Source organism: Parasteatoda tepidariorum, chromosome 4, assembly GCF_043381705.1.
Source record: "Parasteatoda tepidariorum isolate YZ-2023 chromosome 4, CAS_Ptep_4.0, whole genome shotgun sequence".
NCBI classification, from domain to species: domain Eukaryota; kingdom Metazoa; phylum Arthropoda; class Arachnida; order Araneae; family Theridiidae; genus Parasteatoda; species Parasteatoda tepidariorum.
In genome coordinates, this window is record NC_092207.1 from 81,312,347 (window position 1) to 81,336,504 (window position 24,158).

At 31.3% G+C, this 24,158-nt stretch overlaps 1 protein-coding gene across 1 annotated transcript; it reads left to right on the forward strand.

Moving 5' to 3' along the window:
• The first annotated feature begins 3,541 nt into the window (after positions 1-3,541).
• LOC107452070 (uncharacterized) lies at positions 3,542-17,367 on the forward strand. The gene is made up of 6 exons (XM_043041505.2): positions 3,542-3,625; positions 6,525-6,632; positions 8,005-8,238; positions 11,781-11,828; positions 14,177-14,365; positions 16,466-17,367. The coding sequence occupies exons 1-6, from the start codon at positions 3,592-3,594 to the stop codon at positions 17,047-17,049; spliced, it is 1,197 nt and encodes a 398-aa protein (XP_042897439.1). The 5' UTR covers positions 3,542-3,591; the 3' UTR covers positions 17,050-17,367.
• Positions 17,368-24,158: the final 6,791 nt, after the last annotated feature.

The following is a 24,158-nucleotide window of genomic DNA, read 5'->3' on the forward strand; positions in this document are numbered from 1 at the left end:
CCAATTAATAATCCAAAATCTAATAACTTTAAATTAATATGTTCTGATGGGTTCAATGGTCATAGTGTGAAAATTTCACTAAAAGTACTTAAAATTTACAGATTTTCTTGATCTGGTCGTAATAGAGTGCCTTCAGTGAACAAGAGTGGCGCAAACTAAGTTTTTACCGCCGCAGGCTAAATGGAAAATTTCTCCATTCGTTTAACACGGGAGGCATGATTAGTGATGTGAAAGCTGAATATTTTCATTAATAGAAGGTAGATACAATTTTGAATGCTTTGATTTTATTTTAAGAAATACTTATTTTACAATTGTAGTCAAAAGTTATGATCTAAAATTGCTAATTTTTCTTACTTTTTCGAATTTATTACATTCTAGTATACGTCTACTGCAGAGTTTTGCACTCTAATTTAATTTTTCGTCAAGTAAAAACTTTTCCGAACCATTTAAAATAATTTTAAATGAATAATCATACGTAAATATCCATATAATGTTTAAAATCCTCCTTCAAAATGTATCTTTGACAATTCAAAATAGATTGAACATTCTTAATATCATATACTTAAAATTCACTGTTATTAATGAGGGCTATTTATGTTCTCAAGAAAAGAAATAATTATTTTTTGAATTACATACTCTCTTAATATTAAAATTTTAAACTACTTGCCCATGCACAACAAAATAAATTAATGTATACTAAAACAATAATTCTATGTCTATTTATTCATTTATATGGATATATTGTGTTTTTAAGTAAAAAACAAGCTTTAAATATATTTCTCAAAAAAATTATTTTTTTTTTTGCTTAATTTTAATTTTTGTTTAATTACTAAAAAATAAATTTATGATACTAATATTTAAGAATAGAATTTTGTTGAAATATTAATTTCATTTTCAAAAAAATTTCAATGTAGAAAACAATTTTTTAAAGCAATTTTTTAAAAGTCAATCAATTACCAGTTAAAAACTGTAAAGATATTACGTTGTTTTAATGAAATGATCGATTAGGAGAAGAAAAAAACATTTTTCATCCCATTGACGTCACTCTTGTTCACTGAAGGCACTCTAGGTCGTAGTAGTGCTTAAATAAAATACAGTAAAAGTCTGCCATTACCACAAATTCCCAAGTCACCGCCAAAATACTAATAGTATTAAAATACAAAAATTTTACATTTTTAACAAGTTAAAAATTACTAACCTTCTGCAATGCCTTCGTTATTGTTGTATTTTTTTAAGTAATCTAGTTAGCCACCGATATTTTTTCGGTTTTCATTTGTTCTTGAGTATGATGGTTATTATTTTGGCAGAACTGTTATATTTAAGATTATTAAAAAGTTTTTAAGTTTTTAATGTTAGTATTGGTAGTTTTATCAAACAGAGTTGTGTTTTCATTATGTTCTAATTTGTGCTTTAATATTTCAGTTATGTTTTTAATCAGTTCTAGTTCATGTTTAAACAGCAATATAATTCTGACAATATAAAAAAATTATTGACAATTTTTAAAATTTTAAATGCTATCCTGGTTTCATTTTCAGAAGAAGTGTCTACGGGTGCCTTTGAATTATGTTTCAGGTTATCGTTAGGTAAATTCAGAGACTGAGAAAATAAAGTTACGTAAGTATTTATTCTTACTGAATAAATATTACTCAAAATAAAACTGATAATAAATCAAAATAAAACTGATAATAAATCAAAATGAAACTGAGAAAATTTATAATAGTAAGTAATTTAGTTTTAATAGGGTAATATTTAATAATGGTTATATTTCAATTATTTTATTATCATAATTATTACAAAAATAGCAATTCAAAAATTCAAATAATAATTTTATTTTAAGCTTGAATAAAAAAATGAAGCTAAAATTTTATTTCACGAAAATAAATAACAAAATGTAGTTATATTTTAAGATGGGAATAAAAAATTTTTTTGCATAAATTTCACTCAATTTGAATGAAATTATAACTTTACAACTATTTAGTGAAATTTTCATTATATAACTTCATAATGTGAAAAATGCATGGTAAATTTGAAATAACAAATGACTAAAGTAAGTGAGAGATGACTAGAATAATGACTTTTAGAAAATATGTTTCATAAACAAGTTTAAATCAGATTTTGATAAAATTGGTTCATTTCTAAAAAAAAATTTAAGAATACATTTGAAATTACAAAAAAACAAGTTTTAAGACTTGAAAATGATTCATGATATACCAGAATCATTTTCAAGTTTACCAGAAAACGCTTTATTAAAAAAAAGAAAAACATATCAAAATTAACTCAAGTATTAATTCTTAGTTAAATTTGAAATTTTCGTTCATGAAGATCAGCTGAAGACAAAATAATAATTTGGAGTAAGAGGGAGGAAAATGGAAGGTAGCAGAATTTGGTTAATATAACTTTTTTTAGTATTTCGGTATTGCTAACTCAGTAAATAATGCACGGAATGACATTAAAATTGTTCCTTATTTTACTGCTTCACAACAATATAGAAAATTAAGTAAAATTATATCACCGAATTATTGTACCGCCATCCAAATCTTCCTCTTGCTTATTCCAAAAATAAAAAGTAACTTAAGAAAATGACAGAAAATATAACCCAACAGATAATAATATATATAATAATGGAAAATATAATATATATTATTTAAAACCAATGCAAAATAATACTACAGCGAACGCTACATAATATTAGTTTGAATAGAATCTAACGGTAAAAAATGCAGAGAAAAACAGCGACCTTTTTTATCTTTCTAATATTTAAAAGTTATACAAAATCACATTAAATGTTATCTAATATTATGAGCTATTACAACACATGTGTAATAAAATAGTAGCAGTTGTAGCAAACAACAAAAATAATGTACCTAGTTTTTCCGACAACTGATTAAGATCATATTTTCAAGATTGTACTTACCTCTCATATTGGAATAGTTAGGAATTAATAATTCAAAAATTATAATATTCAAGGACTCTCAATCATTAACTCGTGTTCTTTAAAGTATTTTAAACTTCTAAAATGGGACGTTGTTTTCTAATAATTTGTTAAAAATGTGAGTAATAATCATTTCACGAAAAGCAAAATTGGAAAAAAATTCGTATATTTCCGCATAAGATTACTATATCAATTCTTTTTTTAAAAATAATTTGAAGTGTAAATTTTGATTGCGTCAATTGAGTTTAAAGATAATAAATAAATCACGTTGCAAGAAATAATGTCGCGATACATGAAATATATCTCTCATGAGGGATCAATAGAAGTTTCTTTGTATCTAAGAATAGATTTGTTTTTGTTCCTCTCCCACATATCTCGTTCTCATTTACAGTTTTCTGGTGTTTTCAAGTTGATTGCTTTCTTAATCAAACAGTTTGCTTCAATAAATGTATTTCACAAGAATAAAGATAAAAATTTAAAATCTGTTTTTCAAATATGTGGAAGCGTGGAAGCATTGTTTCTTATCTTTATCTCCAAATTTGACTTTTTTCTTTATTTTTAAATGTATTTTTAAATTTTTTTTCAAGTATTAATATTTATAGTGATTGAAAATAATTTATTCATTTTGGAATAACAATTTTTGAAAGATTGACACGAAAATGGTGGAATACTTGAATTCGAAACTAATTATCGGTAAGCTTACTTGTATTTAGATTTATTTAATTTAAATTTCATTTAAAAAATGAAGTTCTCATTAAAAAAATCAATTCGCTGCATACACTTGATTACATAATGAAATACAGACAACTGCAAATAATATTTATATACTGGAGAACTAAAAAAAACTTTAAAAACCTAATGAGTCATGGGGGAAATACTTCATGCGTAATATTAAATATGTATGCATTTATTTCTTAATATTACGAGCACTATTCAACAAGATTTCTTATAGTTTCAGAATTTGAAAAATATTAAAATGTTGAAAGCATTTTGTTCAAGTAGTGTTAATATTTAGTTAATGAAGCACTATATTAAAGTATTGATATTACTATTTTGTCTTTTATTTGAAATATCATTAGCTAATAGTAAATCATAAAGCTTCGATTTTATTGACTTCGGATGTATGATTTTCTTAATGAATTTGTTTTTTAAGGGTAATCATTTTGAAAAAAATTTCTATTCATTATTTTCACCATCATCTTTAAATTTTGAATAATTATTTAATTTTTGTCAATCATATATTAGATACGAGAATTAGATTTCGGGTTACAGAACCCAATTTAAATAATTATCTGTAGGAACGAACTTTTTAAAGAAATTTTGCAGGAAATATTTGAACAAACAAAAGAATGAATGAACATTTTAAGTATTTTTTTTCTACATGTTATTTTAAGTATCATTTTGTATAATCGTTTAATTTTTATGAATGATATATCAGATGCGAGACTTAGATTTTGAGTTTCAGAACCCAACTTAAATAATCAATTTTCAATATACTGTCTTAGCATCTAAGTAGGGTTCTTCTTTTCATGTTCATTCAAATTTCGCTAGGAGGAAATCTTATAAGTCAATTTTAAACTAAAAAAATTCGTTAAAATTTTGCATGATTGAATTTTTTTCTCTTTAACGTTAACGCTTACAAAAAATTATATTTTTATTACGCGTTAACATTTATATTAAGATATCATGGTTCATATATGGTACACAGAACTTAATTTGTATATGACAATCAGTTAGTAAAGCTTTACTATTTATATTTAAAATGTTGGAAGCTTTCTGGGCACCATAAAACATTTCTAAACCTTTGAAAATTCAAAAATCTTCTAAAGTAATCTTTTATCTCCAGATTGTTTTTTAAATTGATTATTTTCAATATTGATTCATGAAAGCAGTATTAGAAAGGCGGTAGTGTCATTTTTTGGGTAGTTTAAAATGATTATATTGGGTAACTGATATGACAGTAAAACACCGGACACTTCTCTTATATTACACAAAACAATAAATTCGAACCGGGAAATTTTTTTTAAAAATCTTTATAACTCTAAACATGTTTTAAAAAATGTATAAGATGTTTAAAGTTATCTAAGAAGACCATTTTATAAATGGGAAGTGAATGTTAAGAATTCGGTAAAACAGAAAATCTGGATCCTCTTAATAGTTGGATGGATTGTGAAGGAATGAGACCTTCGATGATTGATGAGACTCATTAAGCATGGCGGACATTAAACCCTTCCTCAAATTGTCACTTATTTCGATGCTGGACATCAGTAAGTGTCAGTGGCTGAACTATTAAGGAAAACATTATTGATAAGGATTCATCTATTGGACTGTTCATGGATAGCCAAAAACACGTTGTCTGGACTGCCGAGTCTCGCTTCAAACTGTATCGAATGGATGTACGTGCGTAGATATGAAGTTAACGTCATGAATTATGGATCTTTCATGTCAAAAAGCAAATGCCCAGGCTAGTGGAAATTCTTCTTGATTTGGTGAGAATGCAATTGGCAGGATATGAAATCCCTGACATGTGTCTTGACTGGTAGTTAAGTATTCTATTCACTCATCTCTGCCCATTCATGTTCATTTCAAAGTCCGAAGGAGTTTAACAACACCAGAAGGACAATGAGACACCTCTACACGTTGAGAGTTGCTACACAGTAGCATTATCTTTAGACTGAACACCTGAATCTGCAGACGTGGAAGATCATTTGGCATGGTCTAGCAAAGTGCAATTCCTTAGAGATGACCAGCATGATATATGAATTTTGCAGACCTGCAGGATTCACAGTCAGTATGAATTAACTCCAAAATGCCTTCCAGCAACAATCAGTGAATCCATGTCACGCCAGGACATGACGTGGTCTCATTACAGAGCATCAGGATGGTGTAGCAGTTTTTTTTCTCGATATATTTATTTGCGACCCCTGAGGCACATACTTTAATTTAATTCACTTTTGACACTAATTTTAAAATATATGGAGAGAGACGCTAGTATTAGCGAACAATTCTGTAAGACAACTTGTTCAACCGAGCATTCAGTGAATCCATGTCACTTCAAGATATAGCATGGACTCATTGTCAGGTTACACACCATCAAGCAGGTGTACCAGTTTCTTTTTTCTCAGTGTATTTATTTGTGACACCTAACCTTGTAAACTTTATTTTAATTTATTTTTGATACTCATTCTGAAAATATATATTTAGGTTATTAAGGTTAAGTTTTTTAAATAAAGTGGTTTCCTCGTTATGGAAAAAACTGTTTTTCTACTTTTTGATGTTTTCATACATTTAAAAAAAATTATTCTTTCAAATTTGCAAAAATATGAAATGTCATATTATTAAACTTTTTTAAAAAATTATGAAGTAAAATCAGTTCAAAATACTCAAATTTTACTTTATGAATATATCTTAACCTCTTCAAGGGGAAATGTTACATTCTACAAGCAAATATTTCTAAATTAATGATTAATATATTCAACTTTCTAAAAAATTTGATTTAAAAACTCAAATTTAATGGTATAGTCTTTTGTTGCTGAGTGAAAATTTTCAATAATGCATTCTAAAAATTGTACATAAAATTCTGCTTGTCCAGGCGCTGTGTTGTGCTTAACTATTGGTGTCTTTTCATTGGATTCACATGTGGATGCTTCAGCTATAAAATCTAGAAGCAGCTCTGAAGAGAGTTCCGAAGAAAGTAACAGTAAGTTTTGTTTTATAAATAATTATTACATTACTTAATATCTTGAATGATTACCATGCATTATTACTTCGTTAGTGTATTTGTGTTTTGTTTTTTTTTTGCTGTCTCATAGTACTTTTTTACTATCTCATATGATTTGCATCCCGATCAGTATTATCCTTTATAAGAAGCTTTCTTTTCTTTTAAGCCAAACAACATGAAAAAGAACTCTATATCAAAGTTAATAACATCCTTTGAAGGTAAAAAATTCCTATATAAAATTTGATAACATTCTCTCAAAGGCAAATCTTTCAGTGCATAAAATCTTATACCAATCCATGCAGGAGAAAAATCCCCATATTAAATTTCATAACATTCCTTGAAAAGAAATAATTTCAATGTAAAACTTTTTAACTTTCGATGAAAAAAGAAAATTCTGATATAAAATTCGATAAAAGTTTTTAATTTTGAAAAATCTTCATAAATCTTTAATGATCTCGGGAAAGGGAAAATTCCAATATAAACGTTTATAATGCGCACAAACTACCCATATAAAAAAAGAAAAAAATTATGCATAAAATTTTATAATATTATTCTATGAAGGTGAAAAATTATCCAACATATGGAATCGTTTCGCTGGTACAGAATTTTATTCTTTTCTAACCAAGATACTGATTCATTCTGCTCGTTCAAAATTACCCTATTTACAGAATTTTCTAATCAAGATACGGAATTGTTTTACACATTCAGGATTAACCAGATTTACTGTGTTTTATAAACAAGATACGGAATCGTTTCGCTTGTTCAGAATTAACCTGGAAACAAAGATTTTATCCCTGATGCAGAGTTTAAGCCAGAATAACCCCTTTCACAGAGTGGGCTACTGAAAAACGCTCAAAAAGCAAAGATATAAATGAATCACTGAGGTTCTGGGGGGGGGTAGAAGTATTTACAGAGGAGTGGAGCCAAGCGACTTCAGCTTCAGCTGCTCTACGAGGTTAAGAGTCCTTCAGTTTTCGGTTAGAATAACTCAAATCCAGGGAGTTTTCCGACCAAGAAATTATGGACAAACTAATATTTCTAAATCATGATTATAACTGTTTGGTATTCACAAAGCAATTTTATAGTATCGAAATTTTGTGCGGGAAGAGGAAGAAGGTAATTGTGGGGATGATTAAAATGATTATCCTACTTGGGGATGAGGGTAGGGGTTGAAAATTACAGTTAATTAACCATTACTTATAGAAACATATTGTAAGACTTTTACCACATTTGTATTAAAGGAATTATTCATAAAAGCTTATTTATTCATGCTCGAGTGCGATATTACCCCATATCCAAATAAATTTTTTTATTTATATTACATAATTTTTTTCATATTTTTATACTTTAGATATTATAGAATGGGGCAGAGATTGGGATTGGAACAGAGACCGAGACAAGTATAAAAGGAACTTTAAATGTCCATCGTCTTACGGTACCTTCTCCGATATTGAAGACTGCTCAGCATATTTCATGTGTAACAATTGGAAATCCAAGTGGAAACCCTGTCAAAGAAGGACCCATTTTGATAGGTACAGAAAAGTATGTCTTCCATTCAATATTGCCATATGTGATGACGGAAGTGGTGAGTTATTATCAAATTCAATAGATATTTTTCCACTGCACTAATCAAATTCCTATTTCTTATTTTATAGAATATACTTGCTGAATACCCGTTTTTTCTTATTGGGGGGGGGGGAGAGCAAACTATCAGTGAATTCAAGTGCCGTGCCAGTAGGGGGTCAGGGGAATTTTGAATTTTGGATCCTCTAATGTTAACCTTGGTTCCTGCGTATTTGACTGTATCCCAATTTTTTTTTTAAACGAATTGAAAAAAGTTTGCATGCAATTCCAATCATATCAATTAATTCCTATTCGTTTTTCTAAAGATAATTTTATGCGAAATATAACTTTTAGTAAACATTTATTATTACTTTCTTTAATGAAAGTCGAAAAACTTCAGAAATATAAAGTATACAATTTTTCCATCATTTAAAAGAATGCAATTTGAAATGTCAAAATACAAAATTTAAGAAAAATAAATTGAAAAATCATTACAAATTTTAGCAATATTGTTTGAATTTTATGTTTCAAGCCAATGAACTATTTTTCTCAAATGGAGAAATTAGCATTTTGCCGAGCATAAATTTTCACGTTAAAACATCTTTAAGAAGAAAAAGGAATCATAAGGAGAAATTTTAAAAGCCTCTTTGTATTTATTTATAATACATATTAACATCAAGTCCCCTGTTTAAAATTGCCCTTTTTTGGTCTGTAAAATTATACTATGTAACAATTAAAAAAATTCGAATTTCGCAATTTAATGGGCATAACCATTTCGAAGTTCCTTCAAAACGGGGCATGATATCTTTAGATAGAATACGTGGATGCAAAAAATTCACTTGTAACTTTATTTGCAAAACATTTTAATGATTCAAAAGCCAATCGATTCATACAAAAATAACATTTTCATTTCAAAATGTTCTTTAAATGTTTTGTTAAATGTGCATGAAATTTCGAATTTTTATTATCGAATAATTTTTGCATTATGAGAGTAAGAAGCATAAAAATTTTTGGAAATAATGGTAACTGCTTCTATTTCTCTTTATTGCAGAAGTAATTTTTAAGCTTAGAATGTGTGGTAAATTGCAACATACAGTACAAAATACATCGATAACAGAAAAAAATGGGATTTAAATTTACATTAAAATTAATCTGCACATTATGGTATCAATATCAGTGATTTCAGAAACACACTTGAAAAAAATGATGTGAGAAAAAAATGTTAGGTATAAAATTCGTTTTAATTCAAGTTAACATGTCTTGTTGCATGAATAAAGAACCAACTTTCTGGTTCAAAATCTATTTAAAAAAATATTTCAAGGTGAGTATGTTGACATTCTCCTGGCTTCTTGAAATCATTGAACATAAAGTACATAGATTTATCTGAGTTATTTTAAGAAATCTTGTTGTTTTCTGCAGAATATAAACGTCTTAGGCCGAAATATTAAATTGAAGTAAAGTTACATGCTATAAAATGGCGAATTTGTCATTATTTTGGCTGTCATTTTCCTGGCTTATGAATACCAGGACATCAAAGTGTTATCAGATTTTTTTTAACTGGTAATACTGTAAAAAGGGAAAGCAAATATTGACCTAATACCAAGTTTATGTATGATTGTAATAAGATTGAATGTAATCAAAGTTATTTATTTATTTAATGATTGATTATATTACACAATTTATTCTGTACATATCAGCAACAAAAAATTTTTTGATATTTTCTACAGTAGATAAAAGAATTAATTTAAGTTATTCATGGTCAACCTAACATAAAGGCATAGGTTTTGTTACTTACTAATAGTTTAAAATGATTGTTTTTTTTAAATTTCTAAACTAATGTGTCATTTCCCTGGCATTCAAAATGGGGTGAATTTCTATTTTATTTTTTTCTTGAGCAAATGTTAATAAACTACACTGCTGTTTGCAAGATATTAATAAATGTAACTAAATAAATAGTTTAAAAAAATTTAGATTATTCTGAAGACTTTAAATTCGAAGAAACTTTTTGGAATTACTAATTAGAAGACTGCGGAATTAAATTAGATCAAATCTGGAGGCCAAACAAGATCACACAATGACAATTCCTTTATTAAAATGTGTAAATAAACTAAATTTTTTTTAAATGAAAAATAAAATTTCTTTCAAGTGGCTAGCATTATTTTGCAATTCATTTTTCATTATTTCCAAGGTCTTGTCTTCATAGTTTTAAATAAATGTATACATTTGTTTCCATTAGGTTTTTAGTAATAAGGATCGAAACTCCTCACATTATTTTATGATTATGCTGTGTTACAAAAATATTTCTGTTGGAATGACATACTTATCAAACTGGAAATTCTCATTTTTCACAATATTTTAAGTGGCAGTAATGCAATAATTAAATAATCGGTGTATAACTTTTAAGTAAATATAAGTTAAAATTAAATTAATTAAACTAATAATGAAATGTTAAAGTTTAAATTTTGCAACCACTTTAAATGCTTGAGTTGAAAAGTAAGGGGTAATTCATATCTAATATTCCCTGATATAGTCGAAATATAAAAATTACAAATGTTTTTCTTTTTTATTTAAAATTTTCCGAAATTAATAAATTATATTTAATTAAAAATGTATCCATAAAAGGGAATATGTTTTTTCAGTTTATTGTTATGATGTAAGATCTGAATAGTTGTAGCTGCTACAACACACATGAATTAAGTCATTTTATTTTCATTGAAAAATTTATTAATACAACATGTCATAAGATTTTTTTTTTCCTCTTTGTAGCTGAGAAGAAAACAGGCATGCTTAGTATTGAGTGAAACAGCTTTGAAATCCTTTATGTAAAATACTTATTATTTAAGTTTTATTGTAATTAGTTCAGCTCATGCATCATTTCCTTAACTATTAAACTAACAATTCAAAATGATAGTTCTTATTTTGCATATCATATTTATTGAACTGTAGTTATCCAGATCCTTCAAATGGTACATGTTCGCTNGTTTGACTCCATGCCACGTCGTATAGCAGCACTTATTGCAGCGCGTGGTGGCTGCACCAAATACTGATTTCGGACGCTTAATTTGTTTCTTTTGTTTTGAAAATTTCATCATTTATTTGTATCAGTACAAGTCGTTTCTGCATTAAATTTCATTTGATTCTGATGATTCTTTCATGGTGTTGCATTTTCTACAAACAGCAGTTTTTTTATATATATATATATATATTTGTATGCATAGTTAAAAAAAGACATGGAAAAAAATATAAAGAGCCGGTAAACAAAACAAGGAAAAGATATAATCTCCCAGGCAATTCTATCAATGAAAATTTCAAGCTTCCTATAGCCAACTGGTTTTGTAGTCCTGCTTTGTATCAGCGAATTTTGATAAGGTGTTTGTGTTTTCTCCTTGCTTAAATATTTATTTGTGATCTCTCATCTATGTTGACACAAATTTTGTAAAATGTACTTTAGTAAAAGGAGATATTTTATGCATCATTTTTTATTATTATTATTGCTCGTTGTCTAGAATTGCATCAAAGTCATCTTTGTATCTCGTTCGTGAAACAAAAAAATTATTTTTCCAGATGACAAAAAAACGACGAATGATGTAATTGGAACCACAACTCCTAGCGGTAAGTGTTTTTGTTTATTTTTTTCATAGCACATCATTTTGAAATAAAAAATAAATTGAAAAAGTTTCATTACATTTGCTTAAAAAAAAACTTCCTGAATTGCTGATTAGAGGAAAACTAAAAGAGTGCATTTTGCTACACTGAAATACTTACACTGATTCCTACTTAATTTGTACTTTGGCCAAACCACATTGTCGCTGCAAGTAATGGTGCTTTTTACAATTAACATTTTTTTAGAGTTCATCATTCAGAGATTTCATCTATTATCAAATCATGTAACTAATTTTGAGTTTTGATGTAAATATAAATCTTACAATCAGATAAATAAAAAAAAGCAAATCTTACATATCGATCTGCTTCCATTTTTTCTTTTATTGATTTTCAAGTCAATGGTCATTTTTGATACACCCGAATCGCAGACTTAGTAAACCACTATTCGTGATCCTAAATCTCGAATAAGCTATCTGGGGTTACGTCTTGAACCTCCCTCTTTGCCTCCCCTCCTCTTCTCAGTTGTAGATGAATGTACTTAGATATTCACTCTTCTTAATATTTTTCGTATTTAATTGCCGCAAATAATTTTTTTTTAAAATTTACTGGATGCTTTCTTTTAGAAGTATGTTCCATGCATTTTTCAGCTACATATACACAGTCCAGTCACGTTAATGTGACCACCACCTACCTTCGACGTCAACGTGAAATAACCAATCACAGAAGGCAGGTGGCAGCATATTACAGTAGAGTGTATATAAAGGATGTCCTAGGGCATCGGAAAGCATTTCAAGTGTTGGCGTAGTGCAAAAACGTAGCGATTTATCCGACGTCCAAAAGGGCATGACTATTGGCTTTCGGGCCAAGGGCTACCAAGTGTGTATCCTCAAAAACGGTTCAGCGAATATTGCTGCGCATTGGCCTCCGTAGCAGATGCCTGGTTAATGCATCTGTTCTGACTGCTGTTTATCGGCGACGAAGGCTGGAATTTGCATGCCAGTACCGCAACGGGACGCCCACAGAATGGCGACAGGTGGTTTTTGCCGATTAATCACTTTTTATGCTCCATCGGACAGATGTACGTTGGCGTATACGGCATGAAACGTCTGAAAACAAACACCCTGCAACAATTGCCGGAAGGATCCAGGCTGGAGGAGGGAGCATTATGGTTTGGAGTATATTTTCCTGGCATTCACTGGGTGCACTCATCATTGTGAAAGGAGCGATGGATCAGCACAAGTACGCATCTGCCCTTGCGGATCATGTTCACCCCTACATGCGAATGATTTTTCTTTAGAATGATGGCATCTACCAGCGGGATAATGCAAGGTGTCATACAGCTCACAGTGTTTGTGCGTGGTACGAAGAGCACAAGGATGAGTTTAACGTACTTCCCTGGCCAGCAAACTCATCGGATTTAAACCCAATCGAGAATCTGTGGGACCACCTCTATCGGTTGCTCGCGCCACATATCCTCAACCGCGTAATCTAACGCAGTTGGCTATGGCACTGGGGTCGGTATGGCTCAACATCCCAGTGAACACCTTCAGAAACCTAACTGGCTCTCTTCCTGCACATCTCGCAGCAGTCCACTCTGCCAAATGTGGTTATTCTGGCTTTCGACAGGTGGTCATATTAATGTGACTGGACTGTGTAGTTTCCTAATTTAAATAATACGTAAAAACAAAACATTAAAATAATAATAAAATTAAGTAAGAAAAGAATAGAAAGAAGTAAAAACCTAAAATAAGTAAAGTAAGTTGCCATAAAAATAAGTAAATACCAACATGAAACTTTCATGCACTTGAGCACACTGAATTAGTTACTATTATTAATTTTCTCAAATGGCTTCATCAAATAGTGTAACTAATTTTGAGTTTTGGTGAAAATATATATACTACATTCAAATCAGAAAAAAAAAATCTTACATATATCTCCTTAAGTTTTTTTTTTAATTTTGTTATTATTATTATTGATTTTCAAATCAACGGTCATTTTTGATTCACCCGGGACACAGACTTGAGTAAATCACTATATTCTAACAAACCCGTCAAAAATACGTTATTGTACGGAATTTTCCAACTAAATATCGAAATTCGAACATTGCATTCAATAAAAACTTCAGCTATAATGTTATTGTCGTTGATGCAATAAAAATAAGTAAAAAACATGACATTTTCATTCACATGCGAACAGATGAAGTAGTTTAAAACTGTTAATATAGTTTCTGAAAAAAATTTAAAAGTCAAATTTGTAAACAAAACTTGAGCAGCAAATAGTTTTTTATTTTAATGTCCGGCACAGTTTACATAAAAATATTCTTTTAAGGTAAATAGTGTGTTTTCTGTATGTTACAGCAGCTCCATTCAAGTGTAAAAGTTTCGTGGGAATTTATGCTGATCCAAATGACTGTTCCAAATACTACAAATGCGCCTTCTTTAAAAAAAGTTTGAAGAGTTGCGAGAAGAATTTTCTTTTTGACAGAGTCAGGAAACGGTGCAAACCAGAAAGGGAAGTGGACTGTGGATCAAGAAAAAGACCGATAAGTAATGAAAGAGTTTTTTTCCGGGTGATCATACAAATATTTACAATATTCACTTTAATTCCAGGTAGATAGACTTTGAGGAACCCTAGCTATATAATTAACTGGGTAGGGCACCCTGCCAAGTTGCCCCTACGAAATAACGAAGGATAATTTAAAATATCTAGCGATCAAGCGAATACGCTTTTATTATACAATGAAGTATACATTAATTTTTCTTCAAATATTACTTCTAAAAATGAAACACTTTCCATTTCTTCTTCAAATTTCATGCCATCACTAATTTTTATCAACAAAAAAAACATATTTTTTAAATTGCATTTTATTGGGCATCACTAGAGTCACAACCATAATTCAAGATATTTGTTGCGTCTGTTGTCAGGTAATTATTTGGGGCTTCAAGGGCCCTAAATGCCCCAAATATGTACGACATCTAGGGAGAAGACCGGTTCCGTGTCTTGACCCTTCCCTGTCTTCCTTTTCTCAGTAGTATAAAAATGTACTGCGATATTTTCCCCATTCTGAATACTTTTCGTATTCAACTGTCATATACACTGAAGAGCCAAAAAAACTGGTACAGTCATGAGTATGCAAATAAAAGGGTATGGAGCCAATCAAAGTACAGCGCTGCGATCGGCAATGCGTAGATAAGACAACGAGTGTCAAGCACAGTTCTTAGATTGGTTACTGTTGCTACAATGCCAGGTTATACAGAGTTAAGTGAGTTTGAACGTGGTGTTATAGTCGGCACACGGGAGGTGGGGCATAGCATCTCCGAGATAGCAATGAAATTTGGATTTTCACGTACAACCATTTCACGAGTATACCGTGAGTATCGAAAATCCGGTAAAACATCAAATCTACGACATCGCTGCGGTCGGAAAATGATCGCGCAAGAACGGGATCAACGACGATTGACGAGAATCATTAAACGTGACAGACGTGCAACCCTTCCACAAATTGCAGCAGATTTCAATGCTGGGCCATCAACAAGTGTCAGCGTGCGAAACATTCAACGAAACATCATCAATATGGGCTTTCGATACGTGCTTCCCTACACAATATTTGACAGGTATACCAGTTTTTTTGGCTCTTCAGTGTATTTTCCACAGCGTTTCTCTTAGAACTATGTTCAATGTAGTTTCCTAATCTAAAGGTTTTTAATCTGTTTGAAAATCACAAGACACAAAGAAACGTATTTCCTTCTCCTATGACTCTCCACACGCTTATGGTGTAAGCATGCAATGTGTTGCCATAGGTAGAGTATTCTGCTCTAAGCCATGTGTAACCCATTTTGATTGCCAATACATTGTGTTTGAAAATCTTAGATAATCCTCTTTCAACCACTCCCATCCTTACAAAAAGAAATTTTCCACTATTAACGATACTTATCAACATTTTTAATATATGCTATATGACTTAGGCTTGTCAAAAGCAATCAATGCAAGAAGTGTCGTAGAGATTAAGGCACCACAGTTTTGCGTCGTGGTCGTTCGATCAGATTTACTTCCCAAAAGAACTGGTTCCCTACAATCTGAATATGGGTGGGTTTCCAGTTGCCTCCTGAAACAGAATAGTAGTTCTTCGCATTGATAAACCAGTGTCTTAACCACTGAACCATCGTTGCTCCCCAGATATGCAGCATGTTGCAACTCAAATAGAAAGTACTGAATACTAAAATGTAAATTGTCTATAAATGAAAATGCAAAATTCATTCCAATGGGGGGGGATGATAATCATGCAATTTTCAAATGAACTAATATCGCTAAGTCTATGAACCTATGTACATTTTTATCATTATTTTTATTGAACATTAAAAAGTTTCGCAGCATGAAAAGAAAAAAAGAAATAACACAAATTATAAATTTCATTTTATTTAGTACTTATGATTTTTTTATCGTCTTAGTTAGCCATGGTTGGTCGTATTTAATATAGGAAAATTAAAACAGCTGCGATAAAACATAGTATGTATGTTTATAGATGATAGAAAGTAAAGTAGGTCATGAAATTCTATATATGGCAGGTGAAGGGAATTTCTTTATAATGTATCAAAATTGTGTAACATCTTATACAAAATAAAACAATAATTTTTTAATAAATTTAGGTGAAACCACAGTCGGTACAACTCCTATACCAGCAACATCAGAACCTATTACAACTTCCTCACAACCGACCACCACCCCACCTACCACTCCACTGCCTACCTGCACCCCACCTACCACTCCACTGCCCACCTGCACCCCACCAACCACTCCACAGTCTACCACCATCCCACCTACCACTACACAACCAACCACCACCCCACTTACCACTACACAGTCAACCACCACCCCGCCCACCACTACACAACCAACCACCACCCCACTTACCATTACACCGCCAACCACCACCCCGCCCACCACTATACAACCAACCACTACCCCACCTACAACTCCACAGCATTCCACTCCAACTCCAAAACCAACTGGGCCTCCTGAAACAGATTGTGATGAGGATGATTTGGATTGCATCATTAAAGAAACTGGAGAGATTTCTGTATGGTTTGAATGCCCAGAAGCAATTGGAGCCTATCGCCATCCAAGTAGCAATAAGCTCTTCATTTTCTGCAAGAATTGGAAACCTTTAGTGAAGAAGTGTGGTCAGAAATCAGTGTATTCTGAACAAATGAGAACTTGCGTTGCGCCATAAGATGATGAGAAAAAAAATTTTAATTTTATTTTTAATTTGATTTTATTTTAACATAATAATCGGTTTTTTGGTTCATAGTTATGTAAAAAGAACCAAAAATACTGTTCTTTATATAAATATAAATAAAGTTTAATAATAATAAATAATAAATGTTTATTACATAATGTTTATAATAAATGTTTGCTGCAGAATTCATTATCTTTGTGTTTCAATTATCTTTGTGTTTCACTCATAGTTCAAGTAGCAATAAACTCTTCATTTTCTGTAAGAATTGGAAACCTTTAGTGAAGAAGTGTGGTCAGAAGTTAGTGTATTCTGAACAAATGAGAACTTACGCTACGCCATAAGATGAAGAAGAAGAAGAAACATTTTATTTTATTTTAATTTCAACGTAATACTTGGTTTTTTGGTTCATAGTTATGTAGAAAGAATCAAAAATACTGTTCTTTATATAAATAAATCTTAATATAATAAATGTTTATGACAAAAATATTTGCTGCCGAATTCAATATCTATGCTGTACTGATAAATGAAAGTTTGTGCGACTATCTCTGTGCTTCACTCATAGCTCCCCTGAACGGTTCATACTAGGATCCTAAAATTTGGATAATGGGTGCAAGGGGAAATTTTGACTTTCTCTCCAATTATGTAAAAGATGACATCAGTAATATTGAAGCTTTATTTATTTAAAAACAAGTTATTATGGGAGTTTACTGCACATTTTTTTAGATAATTATTTTTCCTTGATTCACTGGCAAATGTCATTTGATTCACTGACAAATTACGAACCACCACCCCACTTACCACTACACAGCCTACCAGCACCCCGCCCACCACTACACAACCAACCACTACCCCACTTACCACTACACAGCCAACCACCAACCCGCCCACCACTACGCAACCAACCACCAACCCGCCCACCACTACGCAACCAACCACCACCCCACCCACCACTATACAGCCAACCCCTTACGAAAATTTATGGTACGTATATTTAAGGTTGATTTGAGGTATTTTTGAGGTATAAAGGTTGATTTGAGGTATATTTAAAGTTGCTGCGAAAACAGCAAAAAAAATTATACCTCGTAAAGGNTCACTCATAGCTCCCCTGAACGGTTCATACTAGGATCCTAAAATTTGGATAATGGGTGCAAGGGGAAATTTTGACTTTCTCTCCAATTATGTAAAAGATGACATCAGTAATATTGAAGCTTTATTTATTTAAAAACAAGTTATTATGGGAATTTATTGCACATTTTTAGATAATTATTTTTCCTTGATTCACTGGCAAATGTCATTTGATTCACTGACAAATTACCAACCACCACCCCACTTACCACTACACAGCCTACCACCACCCCGCCCACCACTACACAACCAACCACCACCCCACTTACCACTACACAGCCAACCACCAACCCGCCCACCACTACGCAACCAACCATCACCCCACTTACCAGTACACACCAACCACCACCCCACCCACCACTATACAGCCAACCCCTTACGAAAATTTATGGTATGTATATTTAAGGTTGATTTAAAGGTATTTTTGAGGTATAAAGGTTGATTTGAGGTATTTTTGAGGTATAAAGGTTGATTTGAGGTATATTTAAAGTTGCTGTGAAAACAGCAATAAAAATTATACCTCGTAAAGGTTGTAATTAAGATGTACGAGGTTGTTTTATAAATACTTCAGCTTATTTTGAGGTTGTTTAATATCAACCTCAAATCAACCAGGCTGATGAGCTGATTTTCATGGTATACCAGGTTGATTTCCTGACACTTGTAACAAAAGAGGTATTTTTGAGGAATAAAATTTTTTACCTTATTTCAACTAAAGAGAGTGAGGTATTTATAGAGGTATATGAAGTCATTTTATTTATAAAGCTCATTTTGAGGTTGTTTTAAGTTCACTTCAAATCAATCAGACTGATAAGGTGATTTTCAAGGTATACCAGGTTGATTTCCTCATACTTGTAACAAAAAAGGTATTTTTGAGGTATAAAAATTTTTTCCTTACTTCAACTAAAGAGAGTGAGGTATTTATTGAGGTATATAAAGTCATTTTATTTATACCTAAGAATATTTTGAGGTTGTTTTAAATTCACTTCATATCAACCAGAATGATGAGGTAGTTTTTAATGTATACCAGGTTGTTTTTAAGGTATAAAAAATTTGCAAGGTGTAAGAAAAATTACCTTATTTCAACTAACGAGAGTGAGGTATTTACGAGGTATAAAAAAATACACCTTTTTTCATCTAAAGAGAGTGAGGTATTTCTTGAATTGTATGAAGTCATTTTATTTATACCAGCTATCAACCAGACTAATGAGTTGATTTCTAAGGTATACGAGGTTGTTTTTCTTACACTTGTAACAAAAGAGGTATTTATGAGGTATAAAAAAATTTCCCTTATTTTAACTAACGAGAGTGAAGTATTTACGAGGTATAAAAAATATACCTTTTTTCAACTAAAGAGAGTGAGGTATTTATTGAGGTGTATGAAGTCATTTTATTTATACCTAAGGTTGTTTAAAGTACACTTCATATCAACTAGCTCACTCCGTGCTAGCCGGCAAATGGCGTGCGTGTAAATAGCCGGCAATGGAAAATAGCCGGCAGGGGAAAATAGCCGGCAATGGAAGTTTATGCAACGAAATAAGCTCTAAAATATTATTCCAATCTTTTAAAATTTGTCATTATCAATGTAAATATGACTCTCGCTAATTCAAATTTTTATTTATAGGTTCCAGTGCTTCAAATAACGTGACCACAGCATTTCAACTTGCAGATGAAGCAGAGTAATTGTCTAAAATTTTGATTTCTTGAACGAAAAATTTATTTTTTTTGTTAATAAAAGTTTTTATATGTAAGCTGGCTAAATTATTTAAATTTGCTGTTATTTCGCTTTTGAAAAAAATTAGCACCTTTAACATCTATCCTATATAAATGAGTTCCCGCCTTTTTTTGTAACAAATGTATCCTCTTTTCACTATAATTTAATTGAACTTATTAAAATTACAAAAACACTACATATTTGAAATGTTCTTTTAAGGTTTATGTGTCAGCATACTTAACATTTTTCAACTCTACATGTTAATTCAGGATTAATAAATTTTATGTACTATTTAATTACAATTTAGCTCAAAGTTCACAAACTATAACTTAAAGGCGTTAAGTAAAAATTCCTATTCTGAATTGTGTGAAAAAGAATAAATTCTAATGGGTTGTATAAGATGGATGGACTTAAAGAGGGATAGATTCTTTGCATTACATTTTACTTTTTTTCACACAATACATGGAAATCAGTCGAAAATTCTTTCGAAAGAAAGACTCTTCTGTATTCTACCTATGTGCTTAGAAAATAGTTTCTTAGCATTAGGATTAGCAGCGAAAATCAAGACAGACCGTAGAAAGTTAATAAGTAATTACCACCTAATGTGTAACATTAAAAACTCCCGAGTAATAAATACCTCTACAAGTGAAAAGATATATATTTTAGGTTAAAATTAACAGTCTAAGGTGAAACATTTTAATTATGTTTAATTACCTGCATTGGCATTAAAAAATATTACCTGAAGTGAAAAATGGCATATTTTAGTTTGATTAAAAAAAATTCCTTTACAAGCATAAAAACCTATACTTGAGGATGAAAATAATACACCTCACGTTAGTAAAAAATCACCTTTCCAACTATGAAAAATTACACCTGAGGTAGATTTAAAATAACAAGAAGTGTAAAATGACACACCATAGGTTGAAAAATATATACCTCTACAAGCATAAAATTAGATACCTGAGGTTAAAAAATAATTACCTGAGGTAGAACAAAATACACTTGAAGTTGATTTATAATAACCCTCCTAATGCTGGTGCCGGAGTTTTCTCCGAGGATTTTTCCTTTTATGCCCCTGTGAGACAGGGATCTGCTTTTGATGGAGAGATAGCTGCAATCCGAATAGCTCTAGTCCAGTTACAGTGTCATATCGATCTTTTTGAAAAAAATTTTGTCCTATGTGACTCAAGAGCTGCTTTGCTTGCCATTGCATCCTTAAATAATCCCTTAACTCGAGACATTTTGGATTGCCGCCTCCAACTTGAATACCTAGCATCCCTTCAGAAAACCATTGTTCTCCAGTGGGTTCCTGCTCATTGCGGGGTTACGGGTAATGAAAATGCAGACTACTTAGCAAAAAAGGGGGCCTTAATTATTCAGACTTCTGCCCACATTATGTCCTTCTGTTCCATCAAACAGCTTATTAAGAGGACCTTTAAGACCTGTGCTCATGAAGAACTTATCGACCATACTTCCACTAAGTCTTGGAGAGCTACCATCCTAAATTTGCGAAATGGCCCAAGACGAAGAGCGGTGGCTGAATTCCGCTTGGCCACCTGTCATGACTGTCTGCGGAAACATCTTTCTAGATTTGGTATCGTTCCTTCCCCGGTATGCACTCTTTGCAGTTCTGGTGAGGACATGGACTCCACACACCTTCTCCGCTGCTCTACACTTTGCAGGTATTCTATCACTGAATGCTATTGGGAAGTTAGAGACTTGTTGTGATTAATAGACTCTGTTGCAGCATCTTTTGTTTCTGTTCTTATTTTTAGATGTTTATGTATGCTGTTACTGTCTATAATCTGCCATTGGAAATAAAATAAAAAATTTATAATAACCTTAAGTGTAAAATGACACACCATAGGATGAAAAATATATACCTCTACAAGCATAAAATTAGATACCTGAGGTTGAAAAATAATAACCTGAAGTCGAACAAAACACACCGGAGGTTAATTCGTAATAACCTGAAGTGTAAAATGACACACCTTAGGTAGTTGAATAAATACTTCCACAAGTGTAAAAAAATATACTTCAGGCTGATAAGTAAGAACCTAAGGTTGAAAATGAAACACTTTAAAGTAGTAAATATCTACCTCTCCACAGATGTAAAATTAAGCACCTCAGGTTGAAACATATATACCTCTGGAGGTATATTTAAGATATATTTGAGGTTGATTTTGAGGTATTCATTTGCACCCTTTGCAACCTTAACGACATATTTAAATAACAACCTCCTTTATACCTTTAAAATATACCCCGTTTATACCACATTTATATCTCGATTTTTTCATAGTTATGCTCATAATTATGTAAAAAGTACCGAAACTGTTGTTCTTTATGTAAATAAATCTTAATATAATAAATGTTTGATACATCAAAATATTTGCTGTAGAATTCATTTTGCTTTACTAATAAATGAAAGAGTTTGAGTGACTGTCTATGTGTTTCTCTTACAAGTCCCCGAAAGGTTTGGACTAGGATCCCAAAATTTGCTCAATGAGTGTAAAGGGAACTCGTCCTCAACTGTAAACTACAGTGCCCCTTTATGTATTAATGGTTATACCTTTGTAACGGTTAACACATTCAAATTCCTTGACATTGTTGTTAACGATCAACCCATACTTAGAGTAGAAATCTACAATAGACTCAAAATGGCTAATAAGTGTTTCTTTGGATTAAGGAGACAATCAACCTTCTCAGCCGAAAAACAAAACTAAAACTCTATAAGACACTCATACTTTCTGTAATGCTTTATGGAAGCGAAACTTGGACACTAAATTCAGATATACAGCTGTCACTGGACACCTTCAAAAGAAAGACAATCAGAGCCATCTTTGGCGCAATTGAGGAAAGGGGATGCTAACGAAACAGATAAAACTTCGAACTCTACCGACTGCATAAGCACCAGCCCCAAATTTCACAAATAATCCACAATAACAGGCTGGGATGACTGGGCCATCTATAGAGATGCCCTGAAAATAGCGCCATGAGAATCGTCCCCTTTAAGAACCCCGAAGGGTCACAACCCATAGGTAGACCCCTACTAGGTGACTCAACGACATCGAAAATGACCTGAAAGCCCTAAAGATTAGAAATTGGAGGGGAGTTGCCATGGATAGGAGACGTTGGCATTTGTCAGCTGTTGATGTAGCCATGGACTGCAAAGGGCTGTTGCTCTGACAAAGAGGAAGAAGCGTAAAGAGAAATTTCGACCGTTTTTACGTATGTAAAAGATAATATGAGTAATATCTGCTGGAATAAAACTTTATTTAATCGAAAACTAGCTAGACTGGGACCTTATTACATATATTTTTTTAAATAATAATTGCTTATTTTTGATTCAATGAAGAAATTTTCGTAACTCAGAGCTAGTGGAGTTCACTAGGAACTTAGACACTTTGAAAAACTCAATTAGTCTTGATCTTAAATAGGAAGATAGAGATATTCAGACTTTTTCAACCTTTTTTCCTTCGAAAATGGAAAACTTGGTGTTAAATGAAATATTTCATGATAAACTCTTATTTTCAATGATTTTTGTATAACTGATATATAAAATATTTTAATTTTATATTTGCGAAGTATTTTTCCTCTCCTTTTACTGAAAAGAACACGAACAGGAAAAATCATTCATACAGATCGGGGACAAAATAATATGAACACTTCTATGTTAACTCTATGTAAACAACCTTCTTTTTAGCGCAGGTGTTTTGGAAAATTTTACATGCTGAAAATGTCGGCACAATTTGAAAGATCATGATTCAGATTTTAAAAACGGTGTCCTTTTTACCCATGCAAAATTGGAGTCAGGCCAAAATGAGCATAGTAAATTCAAAACTTCTTTCCTTTTTTAATAACACAATAATTCTAAAATAATTTTTATATAAATATCTCATCCCCATAGAATTATTTTAAAATTTCTAGTAATAAAGCAAAAAAGAAGTTACTAACTTCCATCTCCTCATTTTGGTCTATCCGAATTTAGCATGGATAAAAACGACACCATATCTAAGAGCTTCAAGCATGATCTTTTAAATTATACCAACATCCAAAACATTTGCTGTTAAAAGGAAGATTGTTTTTATAAAATTAATGCAAAAGTATTCCCATAAATTTGTCACTCATCTGTACTTGCCTAGAATTTCGAGTGAATTATTAATGTGTAGCAATAACATTTTCAGTTTAAATTGTATTTTACTGAAAATCAATTTACCCTTTCTTTTCTCCTTCTTTTACCTTTTCATTTTTTTTTTTGTTTATTTTA